The sequence below is a fragment of the Pongo abelii genome, chromosome 10 (genome assembly GCF_028885655.2).
Source record: "Pongo abelii isolate AG06213 chromosome 10, NHGRI_mPonAbe1-v2.0_pri, whole genome shotgun sequence".
Lineage (NCBI taxonomy): Eukaryota > Metazoa > Chordata > Mammalia > Primates > Hominidae > Pongo > Pongo abelii.
Window position 1 is genome coordinate 7,234,359 of NC_071995.2, and position 25,468 is coordinate 7,259,826.

At 50.9% G+C, this 25,468-nt stretch overlaps 2 protein-coding genes across 4 annotated transcripts in view; both read left to right on the forward strand.

The window, feature by feature from the left end:
• The window catches only part of CLSTN3 (calsyntenin 3), a 29,715-nt gene extending 6,345 nt beyond the window's left edge, over positions 1-23,370 (forward strand). For 2 of the 3 annotated variants that reach the window (XM_024256319.2, XM_024256318.3), the window contains 14 exons: positions 246-395; positions 648-833; positions 1,273-1,554; positions 2,395-2,507; positions 5,684-5,846; positions 6,538-6,591; positions 7,315-7,472; positions 7,609-7,757; positions 13,410-13,636; positions 13,961-14,131; positions 14,982-15,127; positions 15,366-15,501; positions 21,910-22,112; positions 22,362-23,270. In XM_024256319.2, the coding sequence (XP_024112087.1) occupies positions 246-395; positions 648-833; positions 1,273-1,554; positions 2,395-2,507; positions 5,684-5,846; positions 6,538-6,591; positions 7,315-7,472; positions 7,609-7,757; positions 13,410-13,636; positions 13,961-14,131; positions 14,982-15,127; positions 15,366-15,501; positions 21,910-22,112; positions 22,362-22,502 (2,279 nt within the window). In that variant the 3' untranslated portion in view covers positions 22,503-23,270. 3 annotated transcript variants of the gene reach the window in all.
• Positions 15,519-21,903, forward strand: LOC129049036 (uncharacterized). Its single transcript, XM_054526738.2, has one exon. It carries the CDS (start codon positions 20,468-20,470, stop codon positions 21,356-21,358), a length of 891 nt encoding a protein of 296 aa, XP_054382713.1. The 5' UTR covers positions 15,519-20,467; the 3' UTR covers positions 21,359-21,903.
• Positions 23,371-25,468: the final 2,098 nt, after the last annotated feature.

Here is a 25,468-nt window from a genome sequence, read left to right on the forward strand (position 1 = left end):
TGGCCACCCGGTTCCCCTTGAGCACCCACCTCCCTCAGGACAACCCAGGGTTGCACTCTCCACTTTTGCCCCTCAGACCCTCACCTCACCCTTCTTCCCAAATGGAGCCTTCTCCTCCCAGACGCCTTTTTCCCAGCGTCCTTCTGCCTAACCTGCCTGCTGCCCGATGAACTCGTGCATCCTCCCCTCACTGCCCTGGGCTTTCTCCAATGCTCTAATGCTCTGTCCTCCTGACCCCACCCCAGGGAACATTGAGAACACAGAGAAGCTGCAGTACAGTGGTGAGAGGCTCTATAAGTTTACAGTGACGGCTTATGACTGTGGGAAGAAGCGGGCAGCAGATGATGCTGAGGTGGAGATTCAGGTGAAGCCCACCTGTAAACCCAGCTGGCAAGGTGAGAGCTCAGTGCTGTGCCCCATCTTGTGAATCATCTTTTTTCTCGGTCTCTCTTTCTGTCCCTTCTGACAATCATGGGGGCTAGGCTAAGGCTTGGACGATATTGGGGCAGACTTGCAGCTATCTACTCTAGCCGGGCCATCCTGCCAGGAGCCCCAAACTGTCCATGGACATGGCAAGAGGAGCATGGAGCTGGGAGGCTGCTTTATCCTTCTCTCTCCCCATCGCCCTCTCTGTCTCACCCATGTAGGCTGGAACAAAAGGATCGAATATGCACCAGGTGCTGGGAGCTTGGCTTTGTTCCCTGGTATCCGCCTGGAGACCTGTGATGAACCACTCTGGAACATTCAGGCCACCATAGAGCTGCAGACCAGCCATGTGGCCAAGGGCTGCGACCGTGACAACTACTCAGAGCGGGCGCTGCGGAAACTCTGCGGTAGGTGTGCCCCCAACACTGCCTCAGGCCTATCCCTTCCCATCCAACCTCTGTCCAGACTTTTCCAAGACTCTGCTTTACATCACCTCTGGCCATCCACAGGTGTTTATCCATAGAGGTTGTGACACATGGTTAGCTTTTGTGGCCCAAAAGGCAGGTACATATGTCTTTGGCAAAGATGCATAGTCTTTGCACCAGACAGTCACCAGACGCATGATGGAACAATGGTAGGGAGAGATGAAGAGTTGGAAAATGGGTTAACTGGAGAGATACTCTTAGAAGCGAGTTCATCCCTCTCTTGTCTTTGAAAGGCCATAAGAGGTGACGAGACATGCTGTAGGAAATCTTTTCCCATCAGTCCCTCTTTCCCTGCCTCCTGCCCATTTCACCATCTACTGCTTCTTGGCTCTGACACTTGTGCCTCCTGGGGCTCCCACAGGTGCTGCCACTGGGGAGGTGGATCTGTTGCCCATGCCTGGCCCCAATGCCAACTGGACAGCAGGACTCTCGGTGCACTACAGCCAGGACAGCAGCCTGATCTACTGGTTCAACGGCACCCAGGCAGTGCAGGTGCCCCTGGGTGGCCCCAGTGGGCTGGGCTCTGGGCCCCAGGACAGCCTCAGTGACCACTTCACCCTGTCCTTCTGGATGAAGCATGGCGTAACTCCTAACAAGGGCAAGAAGGAAGAGGAAACCATCGTATGTAACACTGTCCAGAATGGTGAGCCTCCCCTCCAGGCACTAGCCAGAGGGAAACTGGCTTCTTGTCCTGCCTCTGTCACTGCCCAGTGTGTGACTGTGAACAGGTCACTTCCCCTCTCTTCATTTGTGAGGTGCAAGTGCCAGGTGTGATATGCCTTGATTCTGTGCTTTATCCCCAACATGACACGTTGGATTGTACTGCTGTCAGAGTGCAATGGGATTCCTTGCTGCTACTCTCGTTTTCAGTTGCCCAATCAACTTCTCTGTGTCACACCATGTGGTAGGCTGCCCCCACCCCCCATCTCCACTCCCATTAAAGCCCCTCCATTGCAATGAGAAAGCCTGGGTAATGGTGTGCCCCATTCTTTCATCATCCCATCCTGGGACTGGTTGGCCCCATCTCCGAGCCCTGTTCTTCCCTCAACTGCAGGGCCTACTTCACTGGAGAGGGCTCAGTCTTGACCTGCTCTTTCATTTCTAGCCAATTCTCCAACCTCATTTCTCTTGACCTTGACAACTCTTTTGAAAAGGGTTGTCACCCATGATGTATGTATTAACCAAAGGACTGACGAAGAGCTGGTGATGGAGTGGGCCAGCTGACATTCCCTCCTCAGCCAGCCAGGGTGCCTAAGAAGCCCAAGTTATCACTTGGACTGGAATGTGTGTGTGTGTGTGTGTGTGTGTGTGTGTGTGTGTGAGACAGAGAGAGAGAGAGAGAGAGAGAGAGAGAGAGAAAATGCTAGAGAACAAGGGAATGAGAGAGGATTAAGAGAATCCAACATCCTCTCCTTCCTGCTGCTTTGAACTTGTTCTGGCCTCAGCCTCTGCACTTGACCCCATCCCCTTCCTGTGCCCTCAGAGGACGGCTTCTCTCACTACTCGCTGACTGTCCATGGCTGTAGGATTGCCTTCCTCTACTGGCCCCTGCTTGAGAGTGCCCGCCCAGTCAAGTTCCTCTGGAAGCTGGAGCAGGTGAGGCCAGAGCCAGGCTCCTGGGAGGGCTGAGTAGATGTGACTCACTTTTAGGAAAGGACCTTCTCTGGGCAGGGTCAGCATTTTCTGGGTTCCCCCTTGTCCTCTCTTTGCTTCTCCACTTTCAGCTCCTGACCATTCTACTCCCAGGTCCTCTTGTTCCCTTTTCCCAAAGCTTGTCCCCTGCAGAAAGCACTTCTGGATTAAAAAAAAAAAAAAAAGGAACAAATGACTACTAACACCAAAGTCAACCAACCATCTATTTCCTCCTTATTTTATTCCCTCTCTCTTATTTAGGACTTTAACAGTATACATCCCTGACTCTCAGGCAGTTAGCCTGTTGTAGTCAAGACAATAAGTCATTCTGAGGTACACAGATTGAGTTTGAGTCCTGCCAAGGGAATTTGCTGGCTATGAAATCTTGGTTAATATGTGTAAACTTCAGGGTTAAAACAACCCTGTTAAATAGGAATAAAAAGAATTCTATATCCCAGAGTCGTTAGGATTAAATGATGTAATAGACCCTTGTAGACTGAAAAGCACTCCCTCTGTATATGTTAATTCTCACTATGATCAGCCCTGATTATGGAGGGATAAATAAAAATGGATAAAATATTTAAAATCCTCTCTTGAGCCAACAGTTGCAGCCTCTTCATTATTTATTCTCCAGGCTGACCACAAGGACCAGTGAGGACTAATCTGAGTTTTCACCTCCTTCTGTTTCTCTTGCAAGTCCTGGTGGAGTGGCTGAGTAAGCAAATGGCAAAAAAAAAAAAAAAAAAAAAAAAGCAGTAGAAGAGAGAAAGAGAAGTGCCCAGATAATTTATAACTAGATAATTGAAGGCTGTCTACAAAAGTTTTGCTGTCTGTGGCACTCTTTTAAAGAGACAGTCTGCCATTTGCTGTTTCTTGATTCCCCCCTCACACACATTGCAAATATTGGTAATGTTACCTTTGCTATCTTTCTTCAATTCACCCTCATTTAATCAACCAGTATCTATTAAATACAACTAAGTCTCTGTCATTCAGCTAGGTTCTGGGAGTACAATGAATGAAACAAAATCTTTGCCATCATTCAACTTACATTTTAGTTGGGGAGATAAAGTTGTAAAAAGTAAATAGACATGTAAAATGATAAATTGTGAGAAATGCTCTGAAAGAAGCAGGCAAGGGACTGGGGCAAAGCATGGGGGGAGGCAAGGAAAGGAGAACTTGCCTTAGATTGGGTGTTCCTGGGGGACCTGACTGAGGGGAAATTTAAGCCTAGTGCTAAAGGATGAGAAATAGCTGGCTGTGGGAAGAGAGTGGGAAGGTTCCAGGAAGAGGGAAGAGCATATGCAAAGGCCCTGAGGCAAGAAAGAGCTCAGCATGTTCCAAGCATGGAAAGAGGGCCGGTGCGGTTGGAGTACAGTGAACAAGACTGGAGATAAGTTGCAGAGATGGGCAGTGATCAGGTTTTACAGTGGACTTTTTCAGCAGGGTTAGTCTAGATTTTTATCATATGAGAGATGGGAAGTGTGTTTTGAAGGATTTTAAAGCAGAGGCATGACCTGATCAGATTTACATTATTATTATTATTATAATAATATATATATATTTTTTGAGATGAAGTCTCACTCTGTCACTAGGCTGGAGTGCAGTGGTGCGATCTTGGCTCATTGCAACCTCCGCCTCCCGAGTTCAAGAGATTCTCCTGCCTCAGCTTCCCTAGTAGTTGGGACTACAGGCGTGTGCCACCACGCCCGGCTAATTTTTGTATTTTTAGTAGAGCTGGGGTTTCACCATGTTGGCCAGGATCGTCTTGATCTCTTGACGTGATCCGCCCACCTCGGCCTCCTAAAGAGCTAGGATTCCAGGCGTGAGCCACCGCGCCTGGCCAGATTTACATTTCAACAAGATCCCCTTGGCAACTGTGGGATGGATGTATTGAAGATATCTAATGGTGACAGTAAACAGGACTGTTGTAACAGTCTTCGTGAAAGGGGTTGGAGACATGACTGATGTGTGGCAATGGAGACGGAGAGACCTGCACAGAAACCTGCAGCTTGTAGCTCTGTTTGGACCTGGGATCAACAGCACCTGCTAATGGACTGGATGTGGAGGCTGAGGGAAAGGGAAGATCAAAGTTGTCTCCTACGTCAGCCACTTGAGCAGCTAGATGGATGACGGAGCGTTTATACTGCCTGGGGAGAAACTGAGCGAGCTGGGAAAGGGCATGGACTTGCATCTTACACATGTTAAATGTGAGATACTTGTGGGCATCCAAGTGGAGAATCTGGCATTCAGAGGAGAGTTCTGGGCTGGAGATGTGGATTTTGGAGTTATCAGTGTATAACTATGGTACCCAAACCCATGGCAACAGATGAGGTGACTTCTAGGAAAAGAGTGTAGAGAGGAAAGAGAAGAGGGCCTAGGTCTGAGCTTTGAGGGACCCCAACATTTGGAACTGGATGAGGCAGAGTACTCTCTGCCCCTTTTTCCTCTGACCATCCTCCATTCCATCTTGGCTGGTCCTAGGAGAGACTGCAAAGGGAAGAAATATCTATTTTACCGCTTAATGTTGGGTTGGAAGCTATCCTAGAGATAACCTGTGATCCCAGCTACTTGGGAGGCTGAGAGGATCACTGGAGGCCAGGAGTTCGAGACCAGCCTAGGCAACACAGTGAGAGCTCATCTCTAAAAAATAAAAAAATTAGCTGCACATGGTGGCACATACCTGTAGTCCCAGCTACCCCAGAGGCTGACGTGGGAGGATTGCTTGAGCCCAGGAGTTTGAGGCTTCAGTGGGCTATGATTGCACCACTGCACTCCAGCCTGGGGGACAGAAGGAAACCCCATCTCTAGAGTTTCCAGTGCCTTACACACATATGTAATACATAAGTTGCGGGGGGGGGGGATTTATTCATGACAGTGTGTTACTCCTTTTAGGAATATTTATAGCTTTAATGATTTACCTGAAGAGTGGAATCTTTGCTACTAGGTTGGTTGCCTGATAGATTTTGGACAAGGATGTTATTCCTTGAGCTGGATAGGCAGCAAAACACTAGTAAGCCCTGTTGGTAGAACTGGGAATAAAGGGACTGTCCCCTGTCTCCCAGGAGACGGGGCAGTGCCTAGGGTTAGCTCTCTGAAGAGGAATTACCTGAGAGGCTCTTGCCCCTACCCTACTCTCCCAGGTCTGTGATGATGAGTGGCACCACTACGCTCTGAACCTCGAGTTCCCCACAGTCACACTCTACACCGATGGCATCTCCTTCGACCCTGCCCTCATCCATGACAATGGCCTCATCCACCCACCCCGAAGGGAGCCTGCTCTCATGATTGGGGCCTGCTGGACTGGTAAGCTTCTCAGTGAAGACTCCAGTGGTTTAGGATTTGGGAAGGGAGGTAGGCTGGTGAGGAGCAAGGGCAGTCTGACCCAGCGGCTGAGGCCACCTCCTGCATCTCTCTGCAGCTGTGCAGGGTGACTCTGAAGATCTCCATGGGAAGGGACCACAGCCTCCCTCCCATATCTCCCACTAATCCAATGGGTCATCACCTCTGACTTGGAGGAATTAACTTCTCAGGCATCCCCAGACTCTCTCTCTGTAACTCCAGCCAATTTCCACTTTGTTCCATCAAAGTGATGATGACTTCCATAGCCCATTCCCCTGCTCAAGGAGAGTAACCCCTTAGAGTGTCCTCAGTCTTCCAACTTTTAAGCCATTAAAAAAACTTTTCTCCTCTTGGGAGTGTGCGTGTGCACATGTGCCTGTCTGTCTTACCAGAGCCCACGTGTTTCCTCAGCAGCATATTGTATTTGGGGGTTTGTCTATAATAGAGGCTGGAGAGGTTGGAACATGACAAAAGAAGGGTTGGGGCTGAGCTGAGAGGTTGTAGGTTATACATGGGCAGGGTCAGAGTCTCATGTGGACATGAGAGCACTCATGGGGATGAGAGGAAGACATCTCATTCCTCTCTGTCAATCTCTCCACATTCCTTAGCTCACCACCACTGTTTTTTTTTTTTTTTTTTTTTTTTTAATCCCCAGAGGAGAAGAACAAAGAGAAGGAAAAGGGAGACAACAGTACAGACACCACCCAAGGTACTCTGTGTGTAAGAACTGGAGACCAGAGAGTTCTCATCCTCACTTTCTGTTCTGAGATCCCTTTTCCACCCCAAATCCTATCCAGCCTGTGACAGCCTCCTAGGCCACCAGGGGGCAGAGCCTCCAAGAAATACAGCAGGGCAGGGGCTCCTGGAGTGGTAAGGCTAGAGGCAGCTCGGCTGGGTTCTGGGTATCCTGTCCTGCCCACGGAATGAAGAATGGGGCTCTCTTGGTGGCTTTCCACATGGTAGAAGGGAGGTGGCAGGAGTCAGGAGTCAGACACGCAGGAGGGGAAGGTCTGGGCATCTGTGAAGCTCGCTCACATCCATCCTGGTCGCCCTGCATATCACTGGAAAGGCGTTCTCTCCTGCCGCCTCCCCCTCCCTCCTTGTTTTGACTCTTTCCTCCTGTTGGTCCTGTTTCCTTCTCTTGCTCCCTCTCATCTTTGTTGCTTCTACTTTTCACCCTTCTTCTTCTCCCCTGGCTTTATTCTGTCTCTTTTGTCTCATTTTCTCCCCTCTCCAGCCTCCCCCCTTATCTTCACTTCTCCCTCACCTCTCATCTCTCTTTTTTCCTTTTTTTTTTTTTTTTTGGTTTCCACATTTCTCCTTTTTTTGTTTCTCAACTCTTCTGCTCTTTCTCTCCTTTCCCTTTCTCTCAGCCTTCGTCCTTTTCCGTCCTCCTCTCTTCTCACCTCCCGTCCTGCTCCTGTGTTCCTAGGAGACCCTTTGTCGATCCAGCGCTACTTCCATGGCTACCTGGCTGGTTTCAGCGTGCGCTCAGGTCGCCTGGAGAGCCGCGAGGTCATCGAGTGCCTCTATGCATGTCGGGAGGGGCTGGACTATAGGGATTTCGAGAGCCTGGGCAAAGGCATGAAGGTATTGCCCCATCCTCTAGCCCTGTTCTTCCCAGCATGCCCCCTGCCTCACCCCCTTGCCCTACCCCTCTACCTCTGCTCCCTTCCTCTCCCACCTCCCGACCCTGCTCTCAGCTGTATCTGTGTCTGGGGCCCAGGTCCACGTGAACCCCTCACAGTCCCTGCTCACCCTGGAGGGGGATGATGTGGAGACCTTCAACCATGCCCTGCAGCATGTGGCTTACATGAACACTCTGCGCTTTGCCACACCCGGCGTCAGGCCCCTGCGCCTCACCACTGCTGTCAAGTGAGTGTTGGGTGGGGCGGGGCAAATCACCGAGCAGAGCCAGACGGTGTCACAGCTCCTTGGCCTAAGGCGTCACCTAGAGCTAGGCATACCTCTTTTGTTTTATGGATGAGGAGATTGGGCCCTCAAATGGAGACAATTGACCACTGAAGGTCACATAGCAATATTGCTAGAAGAGTCTGGACTACACTCAGGTTTCTCAACAATCAATTTGTTACTCTTTCTACCAAGTCACACATCTAGGGTTTTCGGGCTTTGATCTTCTCTATACCTCTGTGCTGATACGTAAAGTGGGACACAGGATTGGGAGTGGGGAGACCTGACATTAATTCTGACTCAATATGAATTGCTTGGATAACCTCGGGCAAATGGTGAGTCCTGGCTGTTTCACTTGTTTTAATCTTGCTTCACCAAGCTCTTGCAAGGTCACATACGATGGCCTAAGTCTAGGGGTTGGCAGTCCTAGGCCAAATCTGGCCTGCCGCCTGTTTTGTAGTTTTACTGGAACACAGTACAGCAGTGCCCATTCATTGCATATGTCTATGGCTACTTTCACTGTGATGGCAGAACTGTGGGTAGTTGGGACAGAGATCATATGGCCCCCTCAAACAGAACTATCTAATCCTTCATAGAAAAAGTTTGCTGGCCAGGCGTGGTGGCTCACACCTGTAATCCCCGCACTTTGGGAGGCCAAGGCAGATGGATCACGAGGAGTTCAAGACCAGCCTGGCCAACATGGTGAAACCCTGTCTCTACTAAAAATACAAAAATTAGCTGGGCATGGTGGCACATGCCTGTAATCCCAGTTACTTGGGAGGCTGAGACAGGAGAATTGCTTGAACTGGGACCCGGGAGGTGGAGGTTGCAGTGAGCCGAGATTGCACCACTGCACTCCAGCCTGGGCTGCAAAGCGAGACTCCGTCTCAAAAAAAAAAAAAAAAAGTTTTAAAAAAAGTTTGCTGACCTCTGAATTCTAACTGAATGACTTTTGGAGTCTTTAAAAGAAAAATTGTAGATTATTTCAAGGTTTGAGTATATATTACATGTTTAAAAATACTGATCAATTGAGAGGCAATGAAAGTATGATAGTTAAGAGCATAGGGTCTATTGCTAGCTTTTTTGGCACTGGGCAAATGCTATAAAGTAGTGATGGCAATAGAGTCTAACTCGTGGAATTGTTATGATAACTACACGATATAATCTGGATCAAATGCCTAGCAGAGAGCTGATGCCGCTTAAATGCTGGCTATTATTACATAAAGGCATTTTCACCCCGTATTATGGTTTATGGGCGGTTTTTAGGAGATACTGCCATCTAGTGGGTGAATTACATGATTTAGGCGTCAGGATTTCTGCGTTCCAGTCTTGTTACCCCTCTCCCCGATTCTGCCTCAGTTTCTCCGTGAGCTATATGAAGATAAACATCTCAAATTTGCCCCTATCCTGGGAGGGGTGGGTTTAGAGGGGAGAGGGCTCTGAGCCCTAGCGGGTGACTGGGCGTGATTATCAGGCCTCACAGTTAGAGCTGTGGAAGGCCCCGGGCCGTGGCTTTTGGGAATTTGCTGGTTCAGGGTGTGGAGCTGAAGGTCACAGGCAGATGAGTTAACGTGGGTGCAGCTGATTGCTGAGTATGCACCCCACCATGTCCCAGTCGGAGCTCCAGTTGTTAAAGGGCTGTCATCCAGTTATGAAAGGCTTAATCCCTCAGAAGCCAAGGCATTGCCTCGTCCCCTCCAGTGCTGAGGAGCCATGACAGGAGGGAGGGCTCTGGTTTTTGGCTTAGGGTGGAGTTCTGCAAGGGGAGTTCCTGCAGGGGGAGGAGTTGACATTCTCTCTGCTGACTGGCTCATCTGAATTCCTGCTATCTTTTTCATGCCCAGGATAGAGGTTTATCCAAGGGCTTGGAACCTGCCTTTGAGGAAAGGGGCCTTGATGTTTTCTCTATGAGGTTAAGAAACAGAGTTTTCGTTTCTCCATTTCTAAGGTTATTACGTGGTTGGTGCTATCCTAATACTTCCCTGAGGTCATGGGAGAAAATATAGAGGGATGTGTGTGTGTGTGTGTGCGCGCGTGCACACGTGTTTGTGTGTATGTAACAGACACAGACAGGTACTTAGCAACACCTTCCTTTCCCTGATGCATTTCCTTGTTGCCCCAGTCCCTGTGGCTTTCATAGCTTCCAGTTTTCAGTTCTTGGACCTCTGTCTATTTAAAGCCAGATTTATGCAACTATTTGGTCAATGCCTAAATGCAGGTTTTCCTTAAGTTTTTTTTGTTTCTTTGTTTGGTTTTTTTAGTATTTTTCTTGGAAAGCCCATCTACTTGTGGCATTGACCCCTGAACAGATAGATACCACATCTTTTTCTCTAGTTTTGCCCTCTTTCCACTCTTTCCACAGCTCTTGACTTTCCATCTGCTTCCTGTAACCTCTATCTAGAAGTTCTGCCGGCACCTCAACCGAATGAGCTAATGCTGAAATAATCAACTGCAATCCCAAACCAGCCCCTCCCCCTGAACTCTCTCTGTAATGGTGCCTCTGTCCTTGCAGTCACCCAGAGCTTGAAACCTCTGAGTCATCTTTGATTCTTCCCTGTCTTTATCCTCCACTGCCCATCAGTTGCCAGGTCACCTGGACCCTGCCTCTGTGCTGGGTGTCTGAAATCTGTCTCCTCTTTCTTTTGCTACTGTTACTGTTCTAGCCCAGGTCTTATTACCTCTTATCTGGCCCATTGCCTCCTAACTAGCTGACCTATCTCTAGTCTTTGAATTTTATTTATCTTCCACTCTGAGGCTAGGTGAGTGATCTTAAGTTGAGTTTTCATCATCACACTTCCCTGATGAAAAAGATATCGGTGGCTTCCTCTTGCCCACTGCATAAAAATGTCAAATGTGCTGGGTGCAGTGGCTCACACCTGTAATCCCAGCACTTTGGGAGGCCAAGGCGGGAGGATCATTTGAGGCCAGAAGTTCGAGACCAGCCTGCACAACCAACAGACTGCGAGTCTGTAGTCCCAGCTACTCAGGAGGCTGAGGTGGGAGAATCACTTGAGCCCAGGAGTTCGAGGCTGCAGTGAGTCATGATTGCACCACTGCATTCCAGCCTGGGCGACAGAGTGAGACCCTGTCTCTAAAAAATTAGAGAGAGAGAAAAAAAACCCAGATCTTATCATGGCATTTAAAGCTGCCAGCCGTCTGGTTCCTGGTGTTCCCCTACTCCCCTTAGTAAGCTTCTCGCCATCCACTCTGGGTCAGTACTAGCCTCCTTCAAAGGCTAGCTCAGTTGCTACTTTCTCTGATCATTCCTACCTTCCTTTTCCAAGCAACTTCCTCTTATCCTAGCCAGAACTAACCTCTCCCTCCTCTGAACTCTTCTGGTTGTTTGTTCCACTCATATGGCCATGACCATATTTGCCTTTGTTTTAACTTTGGTGTGCCACGTCTAATCTCTCTACCAGACCAACGGTACCTTTGGGTCAGGCCTCCTATTCCCCTTGGGATTCCCAGACCAGCAGCACAGCACAGCACAGCATTGCTCATTGCAGGGAGGATGTCTGTTGGAGCCTGTGCCTTCAGGGTCATCTGGGATTGTTTCCCAAGGGGCTTTGCCCCAGGCCTATCTGGATGGCAGACTGTAATAGGCCCTGCTCCGTATGGCACAGGAACTCAGCACGTCCTGGGCATTGGCAACTTCAGGGGCTCTGAGCTCATCATGCCTGCTGAAGTGATGCCTTCTCCCTTTTTGTGCCAGCATTCAAGCTGGGCATGCTTAGTAATACTAATAATTACAGTCCTCTCTGCAAAATCATTTCCATTATCACCAGCATGTGGACCAGAGTCCCTGCTCCTGGATCACTAACTCCACTGTGAAGTCTGCTTGTTCAAGTGGGGAAACTTCTTTACAGATACGTTTCTCTGGTGCAAACCCAGGCCCCAAATGATGCCTGTGGTTTAGTGGAAAGATCAGTGGACTTGGGCCATGTGCGGTGGCGCATACCTGTGGTCCCAGCTACTCAGGAGGCTGAGGCACGAGATTGCTTGAACCCGGGAGGCAGAGGTTGCAGTGAGCTGAGATGGCACTACTGCACTGCAGCCTGGGCAACAGAGAGAGACTCTGCCAAAAAAAAAAAAAAAAAAAAAAAAAAAAAAAAAATCAGTGGACCTGGAAGGAGAAGAATTGTTTAAGCCTTGACTCTGGCTTAAGCCTTGATTGTTTCTTTTTCTTTTTCTTTCTTTTCTTTTCTTTTTTTTTTTTTTTGAGATAGGTCACTCTGTCGCCCAGGCTGGAGTGCAGTGGCATGATCTCATTGGCTCACTGCAACCTCTGCCTCCTGGGCTCAAGTGTTCCTTCCACCTCAGCCTCCTGAGTAGCTGGGACTACAAGCATCTACCACCACACCTGGATAATTTTTGTATTTTTTGTAGAGACAGGGTTTCACTATTTGCCCGGGCTGATCTCGAACTCCTAAGCTCAAGGGATCCTCCTGCCTCAGCCTACCAAAGTGCCAGGATTTACAGGCATGAGCCATCATGCCCAGCCTGAGCTTTAGGCATTTTACAGCATAGAAATGAGGTTATAATATAATGAAATAATATGGGCCAGGTGCAGTGGCTCATGCCTGTAATCCCAGCACTTTGGGAGGCTGAGACGGTCAGATCGCCTGAAGTCAGGAGTTCAAGACCAGCCTGACCAATATGAAGAAATCTCATCTCTACTAAAAATACAAAAATTAGCCGGATGTGGTGGCATGCGCCCTATGATCCCAGCTACTCGGGAGGCTGAGACAGAGGAATCGCTTGAACCCAGGAGGCAGAGGTTGCAGTGAGCCAAGATTGCACCGTTGCACCCTAGCCTGGGCAACAAGAGTGAAACTCCATCAAAAAGAAAAAGAAAGAAAGAAAGAAAGAAATAATGTGGGAAAAATGCTTCATAAACTGGCAAGGGCTATTGATTGTGAGGTGTTGTTATTACTGGTAAAGGTGGGGCTAAATGTGATCCTGGGAGCATCACTCCTGAGCAGCTGTGCTGTTGGTTGGTCTGGCTCAACGGAGTCCTCTAGGGATAGCTTGTCCTGGTGACTGGATCTTCAAGCTTCATGAGACGGTGGATCTAGGTCCAAGATGGTCAGATGATCTCACCTACCAAAGTGTGTTTCCCCGATATTGAAGGGAATGAAAGACACAACCAAAGAGGAGGACATCCTTTGATAGATGTCCACATTCTACTTTTATTGTTGAATAATTTTGGGTGCATGTGTGCCAGATAGTATACTGAGCCCATGTATTTTTAAACTCCTGGATAAAGAACTGTGTGTGTATATATACATGTTTGTCAGTTCAATTTGCTTTGTTTGTCATTAAAATAGCATCTATAGGTACTCCATAATCCTAGGGTAGGGCACCCACAGGTTGGGATTACCTGACCTTCTGTCCTCGACATTTTCCTTGGTGACATCCTAGCAGGAAAGGATATGTCCCCCTTCAACTGCTGTGGGGGTTGGGATGCAGAGGCATGACCCCCTTTCTTCCCCTGCCCCTCCGTGACATGAGATGCTCTATGGTAGAGGTAGCTGGGGCAGGGAGTGAAACAGAATGTAGGTTTTCGGGGAGGAAGTGTTGGGGTCACATGCTGCTTCTCCTGCCTTTCTCACATAGGTGCTTCAGCGAAGAGTCCTGCGTCTCCATCCCTGAAGTGGAGGGCTATGTGGTGGTCCTTCAGCCTGATGCCCCCCAGATCCTGCTGAGTGGCACTGCTCATTTTGCCCGCCCAGCTGTGGACTTTGAGGGAACCGAGGGCGTCCCTTTGTTCCCTGATCTTCAAATCACCTGCTCCATTTCTCACCAGGTGGAAGCCAAAAAGGATGAGAGTTGGCAGGGCACAGGTAAGGACGACTCCGGGGAGTAACACCATCCAGAGAAACAGCCAGTGTCTGGAGCCAGAGTGTGGGAGAACTCCTGGGGCTGGAAGCAGAAAGCGACTCCATCCTGTGTTTGTTTGACTGAACAACTTACCTTTAAGAAGGAGAGCAAGTGGAAAACACATGGGTGGAAATGAATTGTTGCATAATGATATTCTTGAAAATGATGCTGACTTCCCTTTCCCTGACCCTGGAAAGGGAGGGAGAGTGGTGATGAGGGCATGGTTGGGTCTCAGAACCTCTGTGGGTCCTTTGGCTCTGACCCAGACCCTACTCTCCCCAACCCAGTGACAGACACACGCATGTCGGATGAGATTGTGCACAACCTGGATGGCTGTGAAATTTCTCTGGTGGGGGATGACCTGGACCCCGAGCGGGAAAGCCTGCTCCTGGACACAACCTCTCTGCAGCAGCGGGGGCTGGAGCTCACCAACACATCTGCCTACCTCACCATTGCTGGTCAGTGGGGCCTGAGGGCCTGTCCTCTGTGTGTGTGTGCCCCTCCCAAAAAGTAAGGGCCTGGGAAGCCCAGAGGGTTCTCCTTCCAGGTCCAGGGATGTGGACAAGTGCCGTTTTGCATTTTCCCTAGCCTGGAAGATCCTCTGGCTTTGATTGTCCCTAGGGGAGGTGTGCTGGGTTAGGCTCCGGATGCTTCTGTCTTCCTGCTCCTCTCCATAGCCTGGCTCACCTCCACTTCTGGTCCCACTCCTGTTTCCATTCAGGCTTCTCGCCTTCCTCTCCTCTTTCGGCTCATCTCTGCCCAGCTTTCTAACCCTCTAACTGTCTGTTTGTTGCCAGTCATCTCTGTTGTACAGCTCACTCATCTCACGTGCACACCAGAGCTTTACAAGAAGTACTCATCTCTTAGTGAACAGTGGGAGTGATGATTTGGTAGTTTCCAAAGGAAGCCAGGAGGGAGAATGGAGAAGATGGAGATAATCAGTTCCCTTCTATTTCCACCCCTTTCCAGGGCTCACTGAGGACTTCTGTGTTTTCCTCTTTCTCATATTCCCTCCTGCTTGCCATCTCCCTTTCTGTCTTTCAGGATGTCTTTATCTCCTTCTTTCCATTCCTCCTCAGAACCTACAGAGCAGGAAATGGAGCTTTGATCTCTCCATCCTAGTTAGTCAGAGTGGGCAGGGATGGAGGGGAGCATCTCTCCCTTCGACCTCAGGTCGCACTTCTGCGGAGATGGGGCTGACCCGCTCTACAGCTTGTGTGGTGTCAGCTGGTGGAAGTCCAGGAGAGAGGGTCCTGCCCAGGTCCTGCCTCCACTGGCCCCTGCCCTGAGGTGCTTCCTCATCTCCAGGGGTGGAGAGCATCACTGTGTATGAAGAGATCCTGAGGCAGGCTCGTTATCGGCTGCGACACGGAGCTGCCCTCTATGCCAGGAAGTTCCGGCTTTCCTGCTCGGAAATGAATGGCCGTTACTCCAGCAATGAATTCATTGTGGAGGTACCCAGAGAGTCTCCTTCCTTCCACAGTTACCCACCCCCAGAAAGGAGCTGAGGTGGCATGGACTCAAAATGTTAGTTGGTGGGCATGGACATGGCAGCGTGGAGGGCTGCTGGACCTTGCAGTGGGTGGAGGAGAAGGAGATGGGGGCAGTAGTTAGGAGATGGGACTGGGGTCTAGAGGAGTGGGGAGGACCTGGGAGAAGCGTGTGTGCCCATGGAGCCCTCCCTCTGCCCAGGTCAATGTCCTGCACAGCATGAACCGGGTTGCCCACCCCAGCCACGTGCTCAGCTCCCAGCAGTTCCTGCACCGTGGTCACCAGCCCCCGCCTGAGATGGCTGGACACAGCCTGGCCAGCTCCCACAGAAACTCCAGTACGTAAGCTTGGTGGGGCTGGGCAGGGAGGGGCAGGTGGCAGGTGAGTTGGTTGGGACAGGTATCCTCCCCCTCCCCCTCTGGGTGGGTGGAGCAATGGGTTCTGTTCCCTGTGGTACCTGCCTTAGTTGACAGCTATGGACCAATCCCTCTCTCCCTTTGGATCATTCACTTTCCCTTGTGAAGAACATGAGCCTTGTGTCATTGTAGGGATGCTTATGCCTGGAGTCATAAAGTCAGTGTGGGTTTAGGCATGTTTGTTATACCTGATGACGCCTCCTTCCCTAGCCCCAAGCAATATCAAATTAGCCCTGGACCTAGGATCCTCTGTGGTGAAGCTATCAAGTATTTACTAAGCACCTACTATGTACTAGCACTGTCCTAAGATGATCTAAATGATTTATAGGATAGATGCAGTCCCTACCCCCAAGGAAAGAATTGGTACTATTACATGTAAAATTATGTGCTATGTGCGCAGTCACAAGAATATTTCTAAAAAATATATGCAAATATGCAAAGCATTACATTCAGATGGAGTGCTGCCCTTCAAACCTGCCCTTCAAAGCAACCTGGCCGTGGTCCCAAAGGTTCCTGGTCATTGTCCTTTACGAATGGTGCAATTTTATTTTCAACTTTTGAGTTGCGTAATTGTAGAAAAACCAGAAAATATCAAATATTTCTTTTAAAGAAGAAAAATCAGGCCAGGCACAGTGGCTCACGCCTGTAATCCCAACACACTAGGCTGAGTTGGGAGGATCACTTGAGCCCAGGAGTTTGAGACCAGCCTGGGCAACACAGTGAGACTCTGTCTTTACAAAAAAATAAAAAAATTAGCCGGGCATGGTGGCAGGTGCCTGTAGTCCCAGCTACTTGGGAGGCTGAGGTAGGAGGATCTCTTGGGCCTGTGAGGCCAAGGCTGCAGTAAGCCATGATCACACCATTGCACTCCAGTCTGGGAGAGAGAGCAAGACTCTGTCTCAAAAAAAAAAAAAAAAAAAAAAAAAAGAAGAAGACGACGAAGAAAAATCAGCCATAATTCCATCAGAGAGGAAACCACTGATAATATAAGATATTCTGTTCCAGTCTTTTTTCTATGCTTAATTTTTCCTTTTTAGAAAGTTAGGATTAACCTATTTTGTAACCTGATATTTACACTTCATATTATAAAACAAGTATTTTCCCACATTATTAAAAATTTCAAATGATGCTGATGTTGTTGAAAGTGATTTTTGGAACCCCTTCTTAGAATTGCTTTCAGAGCCAATTTATGAGGTGCATTTATTTTTGTTATTTTTTGGACATAACTTGCTTTTGACCCTGTTCAGTGTTACTCAACTTCATCATCCACTTTTGCCAAAGTTGGCTCTGGATATAATTTTAAGTTTTTAAACATTAAACCCACTCTCAAAGGCCATATATCGGTCACCTTTGAAAAAAGTCAGAAGGTTGTGTCACAGGCTCTGAAGGTAATTCTCAAAGGAGTCCACTAGTGCTTTCTTGGAAGAAGTTCGTGGTCTCTGAACACTATGTGAAAGTACAGAACTTATTTCAATATATGTGATGGGTAATAGTAATTATAACAAACACAGGGTGCTCTCATCATGTACCAGGCACTGTGCTCGGGAGATTATGCTTATTAACTCATTTAGCCATCATAAACAACCAATGAAATGGGTACCAGAATTATCCCCTTTACAGGCAAGGACACAGAGGCACAGAGAGTTCAAGTGCCTTACCCAAGTTCACACAGCTAGAAAGTAAGTGGAGCCAGGATTTAAATACAGGAGGCATGATTCCAGTCTGTGTACTAACCATGGCCCTCACCCCTCTCCCCAGATGTTTGATGCTTTAAAAAAGATTAGTCTCATGACTTTAGAGTGGCACATAATTAGGGGGAGCCCCTGAGAGGCTTCCCAGGGTTTTCTGACTGAGGCCAGCTCCTCTGATGCCCCCAGGGATTCAGTCTGGCTTCCTCTCCTTGTGCAGCGGCCACCACCTACACTGTCTCTTATGTTTTTTTTTTTTTTTTTTTCTGGGACTGGCTCCCTTCTTCCTTGCTCTCCCTGAAAACAACCGCAGAGGCTTTTGGGAGGGGGAGACAGGGTCTTGTTCTGTCGCCTAGGCTGGAGAGCAGTGGTAATCACAGCTCACTGGAGCCTCAAACTCCTGAGCTCAAGCAATCCTTCTGCCTTAGCCCCCTGAGGAGCAGACGCATGCCACTATGCCTGGCTATTTTTAAGATTTTTTACAGAGACAAGGTCTCACTTTGTTGCTCAGGCTGGTCTTGAACTCCTGGGCTCAAGCAGTCATCCTGGCTCAGCTTCCCGGAGTGCTGGGATTACAGGTGTGAGCTGCAGCACTTGGACTTGCAGAGGCCTTTTTCAGTGTTCTACTGTGATTCACTATAGCAAGTAGGTGGAAGTGAGGATTAGCGGGGAATATAAGGCATAACCAAGCTGCAAAGATTACAGAAGTTTCATACAGTATTTAGTCAATAGAGACATGTTAGCAAACTAAACCTATTTATTTCAAATAAACTCTTGAGGACAGCTATATATTTTTTTCCTTCTTGTGATTCCATAGCACTTTCTCCAGTTCTTTCACTGGGGATCGCTCCACTCAATCTTTTCTGGGTTGGATACTAGGTCCTGCTACTCTGATTAGGCTCAAGGTAGATAGGGGTACTGCCTGGCCTGGTGAGATTCTCGATCCTTACTTTCTTTGGTATAAGGCCCCAGGTGAGAGACTTCTTGTTCTAAGAGCCCAGCACTTTCTCCCCTGAGTGTCCGGCTGCCCTGCATGGGCTGGCCTGGTGGGCAGCGTTTCTCACCCCTCAGCCCCTGGAGCAGTGTCTGTTCACGGCACCCTTTCACCTCCCCTCAGTGAAGCCCAGTCTCCCCATCCTTTGTTCTGAGCTCATGTCCAGGCTGATCAAGCTTCCCTCAGATTTCAGTTGACAGCAGCAGTTTTCCTTTGCTTCTTCTCTTATTTTGGCCTGAATAGGACACAGAGTTCGTAGCTTCCCTGAGGGCACTGGTGATTGGCATGCCTGAGCTGACAGGCCATTCACCGCATAAAACCCCTTCCATATGCCTTTTCTGACTCTGCAAGGTGCTCCCTCCCTTTCACCTACAGATCTCGAGTGGTGTTGCAGAACTGTGGTTTCACAATATCAAACCATTCTAAACATGCGGAAGCAGTGAGAGGTACAATCTCTCCAGTGGCACAGAGGCCCATTGCTCTAAATCTCCTAAGTGCACTAGACAAAGAGAGATCAATGTGAACTGGAACCAGTGTAAACAGGAACAGTCAGGGGAGATTTTGTGGCACATGTAGAGTTTGCATTTGGACCTGAAGTGTAAAAGGGATTTTTGGATGGGTGTGAGAGAGAATGGGAGTTTGAGAACTGGGGGTAGACGGGTGGTTAAGAGTGTTTATGGTTAGAGAGAATGAGCTTGGTTGACAAGAGTGAGCCAAGATGATGAGGGCATTATGTATCTACTCATATCAAATTTTGATGCCTACCAGAATCACCTGGGGAGCTTTAAAAACTCTTGGCACCTAAATTACACCCTAGAATGTCTAGCGGGTGGAGCCATGTGCCAGTGGTTTTTAAAAATCCCATGTAATCTTTAAAAGTTTGGGAATAATTTTCCTCTTTTGTTTCCTACAAGTATCTGAAGCTTTGCAGAAAGAGTTACAAAGCAATAGGACAAAAAGAAAATGAATGAGGAAGTAAGGAGGAACAGGTAATGATGAAATAAGGATCCAATGAAGCCAGGGAAAAAAGTCAGCTCATAACATGCATACCATGAGATGCTGTGCAGTTGCTACCATGGGCCAGAATTTTGACTCTGAGCTTCTTCGAAGCTAAAGCAAAAGGAAACCTGAGCAGTTCTGAGACCATGTTAGGAGCCAAACGCTGTTTCCTGAAAAGCCCTGGGACTGCACGGGCAGAAAGAAATCTCTCCCGAGGATCTTTGCAAAGAGAGCACCGTGTGGGGCCGTGGACAGGGCATTCCACAGTGTCCTCGCAATCCCACGGACCATTTGCTAAGTCACCCCTTAATGTTGGCTCTGGAGGTCATTCAAGGCCAGAATTAAGTGCTCAGATCTCATGTAGCAAGAAAAGTTGACCACACTTCTTAAATTCTTGATTTTTATCTGTAGCTGATTTGAAAATCCTCCCATCTCCCTGGGCTCCTGACTCATCTTAAACTAATTAACCAGACTTGTTTGCTTGTAGATACAGTGTCTGCATTTTGTCCTTCCCGTGGTCATTTCTTATTGTCCTGGCAATCAACTTGTCATTTCCTTCATTAGGCCGGGAGCTCGGAGGGACACTGCATTGATTAGGGCGCAAACCAGCTTTAGCTCGTCATCATTGTGTGCTTAGAGCAAGTTCACCTGCTTTGGCCTCCACTCTGAGGGTGGGGTCACCACTCCTTCTAGAGCCTGGGCTTAGCCACCGGGCCCATCTGCCAGTGAAGGCATTGCCCCTGGGTCTGGTCTGTTGACATGGAGACCTGAGAGGCACTATTTCCTGCAGATGGGCAGAAGAGGCAGCTCTGTCCCCTCCTCCCTTATCCCCTGTTCCCAGGAAGTTGAGAAATACTGATCCAGCCAGTCCTGTCTTCACCTTGGAACCAGTGTTGAGGGAGTGTGCCCCAGCAGAGTCCGTTCTAATTGGCTAGTGGCCTCAAGTGGGCTGTGGGTCAGGATGGGGACCAACTTGGCAGACAGCCATCAGGGCGGCCTCAGGGAGGTGTGTGGCCTGCCCAGGCAGGGCATTCTCCACACACCTAGTTGGCCCTGGAGTGCGTGGCAGCTGAGTGTGCTGGCTGCTGGGGAGAGGGGCGCGCCGCAGGGTGTGGGTGTGCGTGTGGGGAGCTCCTGGGCCACACGCTTCCCTATGCTCTGCTCTGTCTATTGACACATGAGTCTCAGGCTGTAGGTAATTTGGGGATGGGGCTGGGATGTGATGTGTGTATGTTTCTAGGGGCTTGCTTGTGTGACTGCTGGTCTCTGTGTGTGTTTGGGGCACACACATGGAATAGTCCCTCAGCAACGGGACTGCCCAGGGAGGAGCCGCTGTGCATGCGTGGTGGGCAGGGGTGTGCACCCATGTGGGCAGTAGTGACCCAGCTGCCCGTAAGGGCCGTGGGCCTGGGGGTGCGTGTGTGGGGTCTCTACCTCCACCTGCTGTCCCTGGGGCTGCGGGCTTTCCTGCTTTTCTTCCTTGTGCTTCTTCGAGAGCTGTGTGTGTGTGTGCGGGAGGCAGGCAGGGCTGTGCTCACGGTGGCTGGCTCTGTGGCCGTCATGGCCCACGTCTGTAGTGTCTGTGTCTTCCTTCAGGTTGTTGCCTGGTCTGCCCAGCTGGTGGGGAGCTGGGTGATGCTGCACATATGGCTGTGCCGTGCCTTGCTGGAGACCCTCAGACGGGTTCCTTTACTCCCGCTGTGTGAGCAGGCGGCCAGGTGGCTGGTGTGGGCCGGCATGCAGGCTGGCAAAGGCCTGGCTCGGGTGTGGGGTGTGGCAACCTTTGTGCAGCTGTGTGCCCACACGGTCTTCCTGAGCACATACCTGTGCATGCACATCTGCTTTGCCGCCATCAGCTCTAAGGTCCGTGTGAGAGTGCACATGCCGTTCTGTGTCTCACTGCCTTTGAAGGTCCATGGCCCTCTGAGCGTGGGCATCAAAGTGGGGCTGCAGGGCCAGAAGCATGGGAGGGCCACGGGGGACGCAGGTATGCCTCAGGGGGAGATATTGGGGAAGCAGGAACCCCAGACGTCCCGGAGCCCCAAGCCCACCAGGAGAAGGGAGGTGTCACGGAGTGAGCTCAGTCCAGGTGGGTAAGGGAAGGGGCTGCTCTGTGCCCCTTGGACTTGTCCCCAGCCTCAGGTGCTAGTGCCCTTTTCCTGCAGCCAGCCCAGGCTTGGAGCCTGCATCTCCTCCTGCACAGCCAAGCCCGTGTGGTGGCCCCTCCTCTGCCTCACTGGGCACTGGCACCTCTTTCCTAGGCTGAGTGGTCTCTGGGGAAGGCACAGGTGGAATGACAGGGGCAGATTCCAGTCCTTGCCCTCTGTCCTCTGCGAATAGGGCTGTTCATGACAGTGTTGGGCTGGGAGTCTTTTTCCTCCTCTGCCCTTGCCTCTCTGTACACCTGCCTCCCTCTGTGTTTGTCCCTTTGCCTTGCAGCAGCTCCCTTCCTCCCCTTTCGTCTCCTGCCCTTCCTGGTGGGCTGTTTCTCTTCTGCCTTCTCCAGGTGTTCCTCTCTTCTCGGCCACTGTGCGTTCTGCCCTGGGAGTCCTTCGGCCCGGGCTGCCTCTTTTCCTACCCAGCCCCCTGTCCGAGTGCCGCCAGGTGTGCCTGGTCACGCTCTGCTCACCCCCGCGCTCTCTCTGCAGTGATACCCAGCGCCGCAACCCTCATCATTGTGGTGTGCGTGGGCTTCCTGGTGCTCATGGTCGTCCTGGGCCTGGTGCGCATCCATTCCCTTCACCGCCGCGTCTCAGGGGCTGGCGGGCCTCCAGGGGCCTCCAGTGACCCCAAGGACCCGGACCTCTTCTGGGATGACTCAGCTCTCACCATCATTGTGAACCCCATGGAGGTGAGAGACCTGGGGAAGTGGGGTTCTGTAGGGTCAAGACTGTGGAGCACACACAGTGAGGACTCCTGAGGAGGGGCAGGCCTGGGTGGAGGCTGTTCGCAGAGCTGCAGTGAGCAGGAGGCAGAGAGGTTCAGGCAGGGAAGGGGGTACACAGGGGTTAAGGGGACCGAGGGAAGTGTGGCCCCTGAAAGAGAAGCTGGGGTGTGTGCAGGCCATTGATCCCTTCTCCTCTCTGTTCCTGCTCTCCAGTCCTACCAGAATCGGCAGGCCTGTGTGACGGGGGCTGTTGGGGGCCAGCAGGAGGATGAGGACAGCAGTGACTCGGAGGTGGCCGACTCCCCCAGCAGCGACGAGAGACGCATCATCGAGACCCCCCCACACCGCTACTAAGGCCTGCACCTCTCCCCACGCAGAGGGAGAATTCTGCCCTGGTGAAACAGACACTCCAGACGTGGGAGAAGGACTTTCTGGGAGAACAGAAACCAAGAGGGAGAGAGGCTTCAGAATCAGTCCTCCTTTCATCTCAAAACCCCAGCGGGCCCTCTGGAGTCCGCCCTGCCCCTCCCCCGGCCCCCTATCCCTTGCCTCTGGGCTGTCATTCTCCTGGTGTGCCCCTTGCACTGGGGCTGGCTGGGTTGGAAAGTGGGCTGGACTTCAGCTGCCTTTCTACCCCCAATGGCAGCTGCCCCCTTAGCACTCACTGTGTTGGGGAGAGGGTGACGATTGCAATGGCTGGGGCTGGGGCTGGGGGTGGGATTGAAGGAAACCCTCTCCTCTCCCCTTCCCTTCTCTTTCCTGTCCATGGGAAGCTTCTCCCCCTCTGCAGGCCTCCCTCAGCTGGGCCGTCGTCCCTGCTTCTCTTATGATCGCCCCACCTCATTTCCATTTCAGTCTGGGGACCCCGTTTCTCCCTCCTTTCCAACTTCCTTCCTTTCTTGTCCTGTTTCCCTTCCTGCCCTTGCAGTCCTGAGGTCCTGCAGCCCCGGCCCCTCCTCTGTGACCTGGTGTGGCCAGGCTGCGGGGACGGGAGGGGACGTGGGGGCCCCGGGTGTATATATATAATGTATATTTTTTCAATGTTGTCGTGAGTGCAGCCCCTGTGTTCCCGTGTGCAGCTCACGGCCTTGTGTGTATGTGTGTGTGTGTGTGTGTGTGTGTGTGTGTGTGTATGAGGCATCGTCATGTCCTGGGGCAGGGGTGGGGGGATGGGTGTGGTGAGGGAGGGGACATATCCTAGGGTTTTCAAATAAAACAATCAGAAAAAAAAAAAAGCTCTGTGAGGCGCCTCCTGCCTGCCTGGTCCTGTATGGGTGTGGTGGAGGCTCTGGGGCCTCAGGGGCTGTTTGGGTCTCTGCACAGAGCTGAAGTGAGGTGGGCAGGGCTGGTGATCTTGGGGGCCTGACCAGGTAAGTCCCCAGGATGCCAGATCACCTGGAAAGTAAGCTGGGGGCAGATGGTTCCCACGCCCCCCTTCCTTCAGCACCCCCTGGAAAAGTACAGAAGATTCAGGGAATGCTATGGACACCTGGGCAGATGCCCAGTGCCTTGCAGGGGCGCTGCCAACCCCGCCCCACAACTTGGAACATTTTGCCTGTGCACATGGGCTCCCTGCTGGGCGTCCCCAGGGAGAAGGCAGGCAACCCTGCTATTTGTACCAAAGGGATCTGGAGACTGTGCCCAGACTGAGCCTTTCCTGCTAGCCAAGGCTCAGACCCAGGGGATGTCTGCCTGCCTTGCCCATGTCCTCGTGGCTGCCTCACATGGCTGCTTAGTAGCCTCCGCCCTCTCCACGCTGGCCCAGCCCCTGGCCTGACAGCCGGCAGAGTCTGGCCCTTCCGCAGCCTTTTGGGCCACTAGTTCTCTGACCCAGGTCTTACTTAAGCCCCAGGTGATAAAGGATGATAACCCCAAGGGGCTATTTCAGAAGAGTGAACTGCTGGTGGGAGCATCCCTCTGGTGCTGTCCTGGCCCAGGAAATACCAGGGATCCCAGTCTTAGTTCCTTCCTGCAGCATGATGGGGTAGGGCATCCTTAGGCCCTTCCTGGTTCTCTGCGGCTGCCTGTAGTGCAGCTGGGGTGGAGGTGGGTGCTCCACCTGACGCCCGTTCTGACATCCACCAGGTGCCGTTGTCCTTGCCCGTGGCTGCAAACTCCCAGCTGTGTGTTGATGCCTCCACATTTTTATCTCCCACCTGAATCTCTCTCCTAACTCACATTTGCAACTATCTATTGGCATATCCACCTGCCTTTCCTGTGCCTCAGACTCCACCTTTCCCCGACTTCTCTGTGACCTATGCCTATCACCTCTCACCCATTCGCCTGTGCCAGAAATCTGGGAGTCAGTCTAGATTCCTCCCTCTCCCTCAACCCCGTGGCCGAATGGTGATGAAACCCTGTCGTTCTTACCCCTTAAAATCTCTCCAATAGGTCTTTTGCTTTCTATTCCCCTTCCTGCTGCCTCCGTCTTGACCTGCACCCTTTGTGTTTTTGCCTGGTCTGTGGCAAGAGCCTCCCACCTGCCGCCCACCTGCCCTCGTCTCCTGTGCCTTGCTCCACTCCACCCCGTCCTCAACTCTGGATCTCAGTGGCCTTTCTCAAGTGCACCTCTGGTTGGACCACTCTCCGGTAGAGCAACTTTCCTACCTCCTTGTCAGGCCTGGGTTGAGTCCTGACGCCTTAGCCCCTTAACCCAGGTGGGGCAGGTCCTGCCTTCTTCCTTCTCTGGCCTCTTTGCAGCCACCACCCCTGCACCCCTGCGGTGGGGTCACAGAAATCACGAATGCTTCCCACACGCACCCTGCTTTCTCGCCTCTGTGTCTGCATGTATTGTTCCCTCTGCCTGGCATGGCCCTTACCCATTGTGTGCCTGGCAGTCTTCTACTATCACTGAAGACCGGTTCAACAGTTGCCTCTACCAGGAGTTCTGCTGTGCCTTCATGATGGTAGTGACTACAAAGCTGAGGGACATGTCTGTCTCCCCACAGATTCTCTGTATCCCCAGCAACTTGCATAGGGCCTGGCACACAGTAAGGCCTCAGTCAGTGGTGACTGAGGTGATGTGTATGGCTCTCAGACTCAGGGAAGACTCACTGGTAGGAAGAGAGAGGACAGCTCTGTTGGTGGCCCATGGCATGGGAGGTCCAAGGGCTGAGCAAGGCCAAGCAGACGCTCAGTAGTGGCCTCTCCCGTAGTCTAGGTCTGCCTAGACGCCAAGCTGATGTTCTGGGGTCTGAGGCAATACTGCATAGGAGACCGCCTTGCCTGTCTACCTAGAGTCTTCCAGAGGCTCAAAAGATCACAGACTTCAGACATCTGAGAGCTTTGGCTCTCAAACGGGCTTGAGAGAGAGTTTTTAT

What these genes read in the sequence shown, in the direction of transcription:
- LOC129049036 (XM_054526738.2), top strand. Translation starts at nt 20,468, where the DNA reads ATGGGGCTGGGATGTGATGTGTGTATGTTTCTAGGGGCTTGCTTGTGT.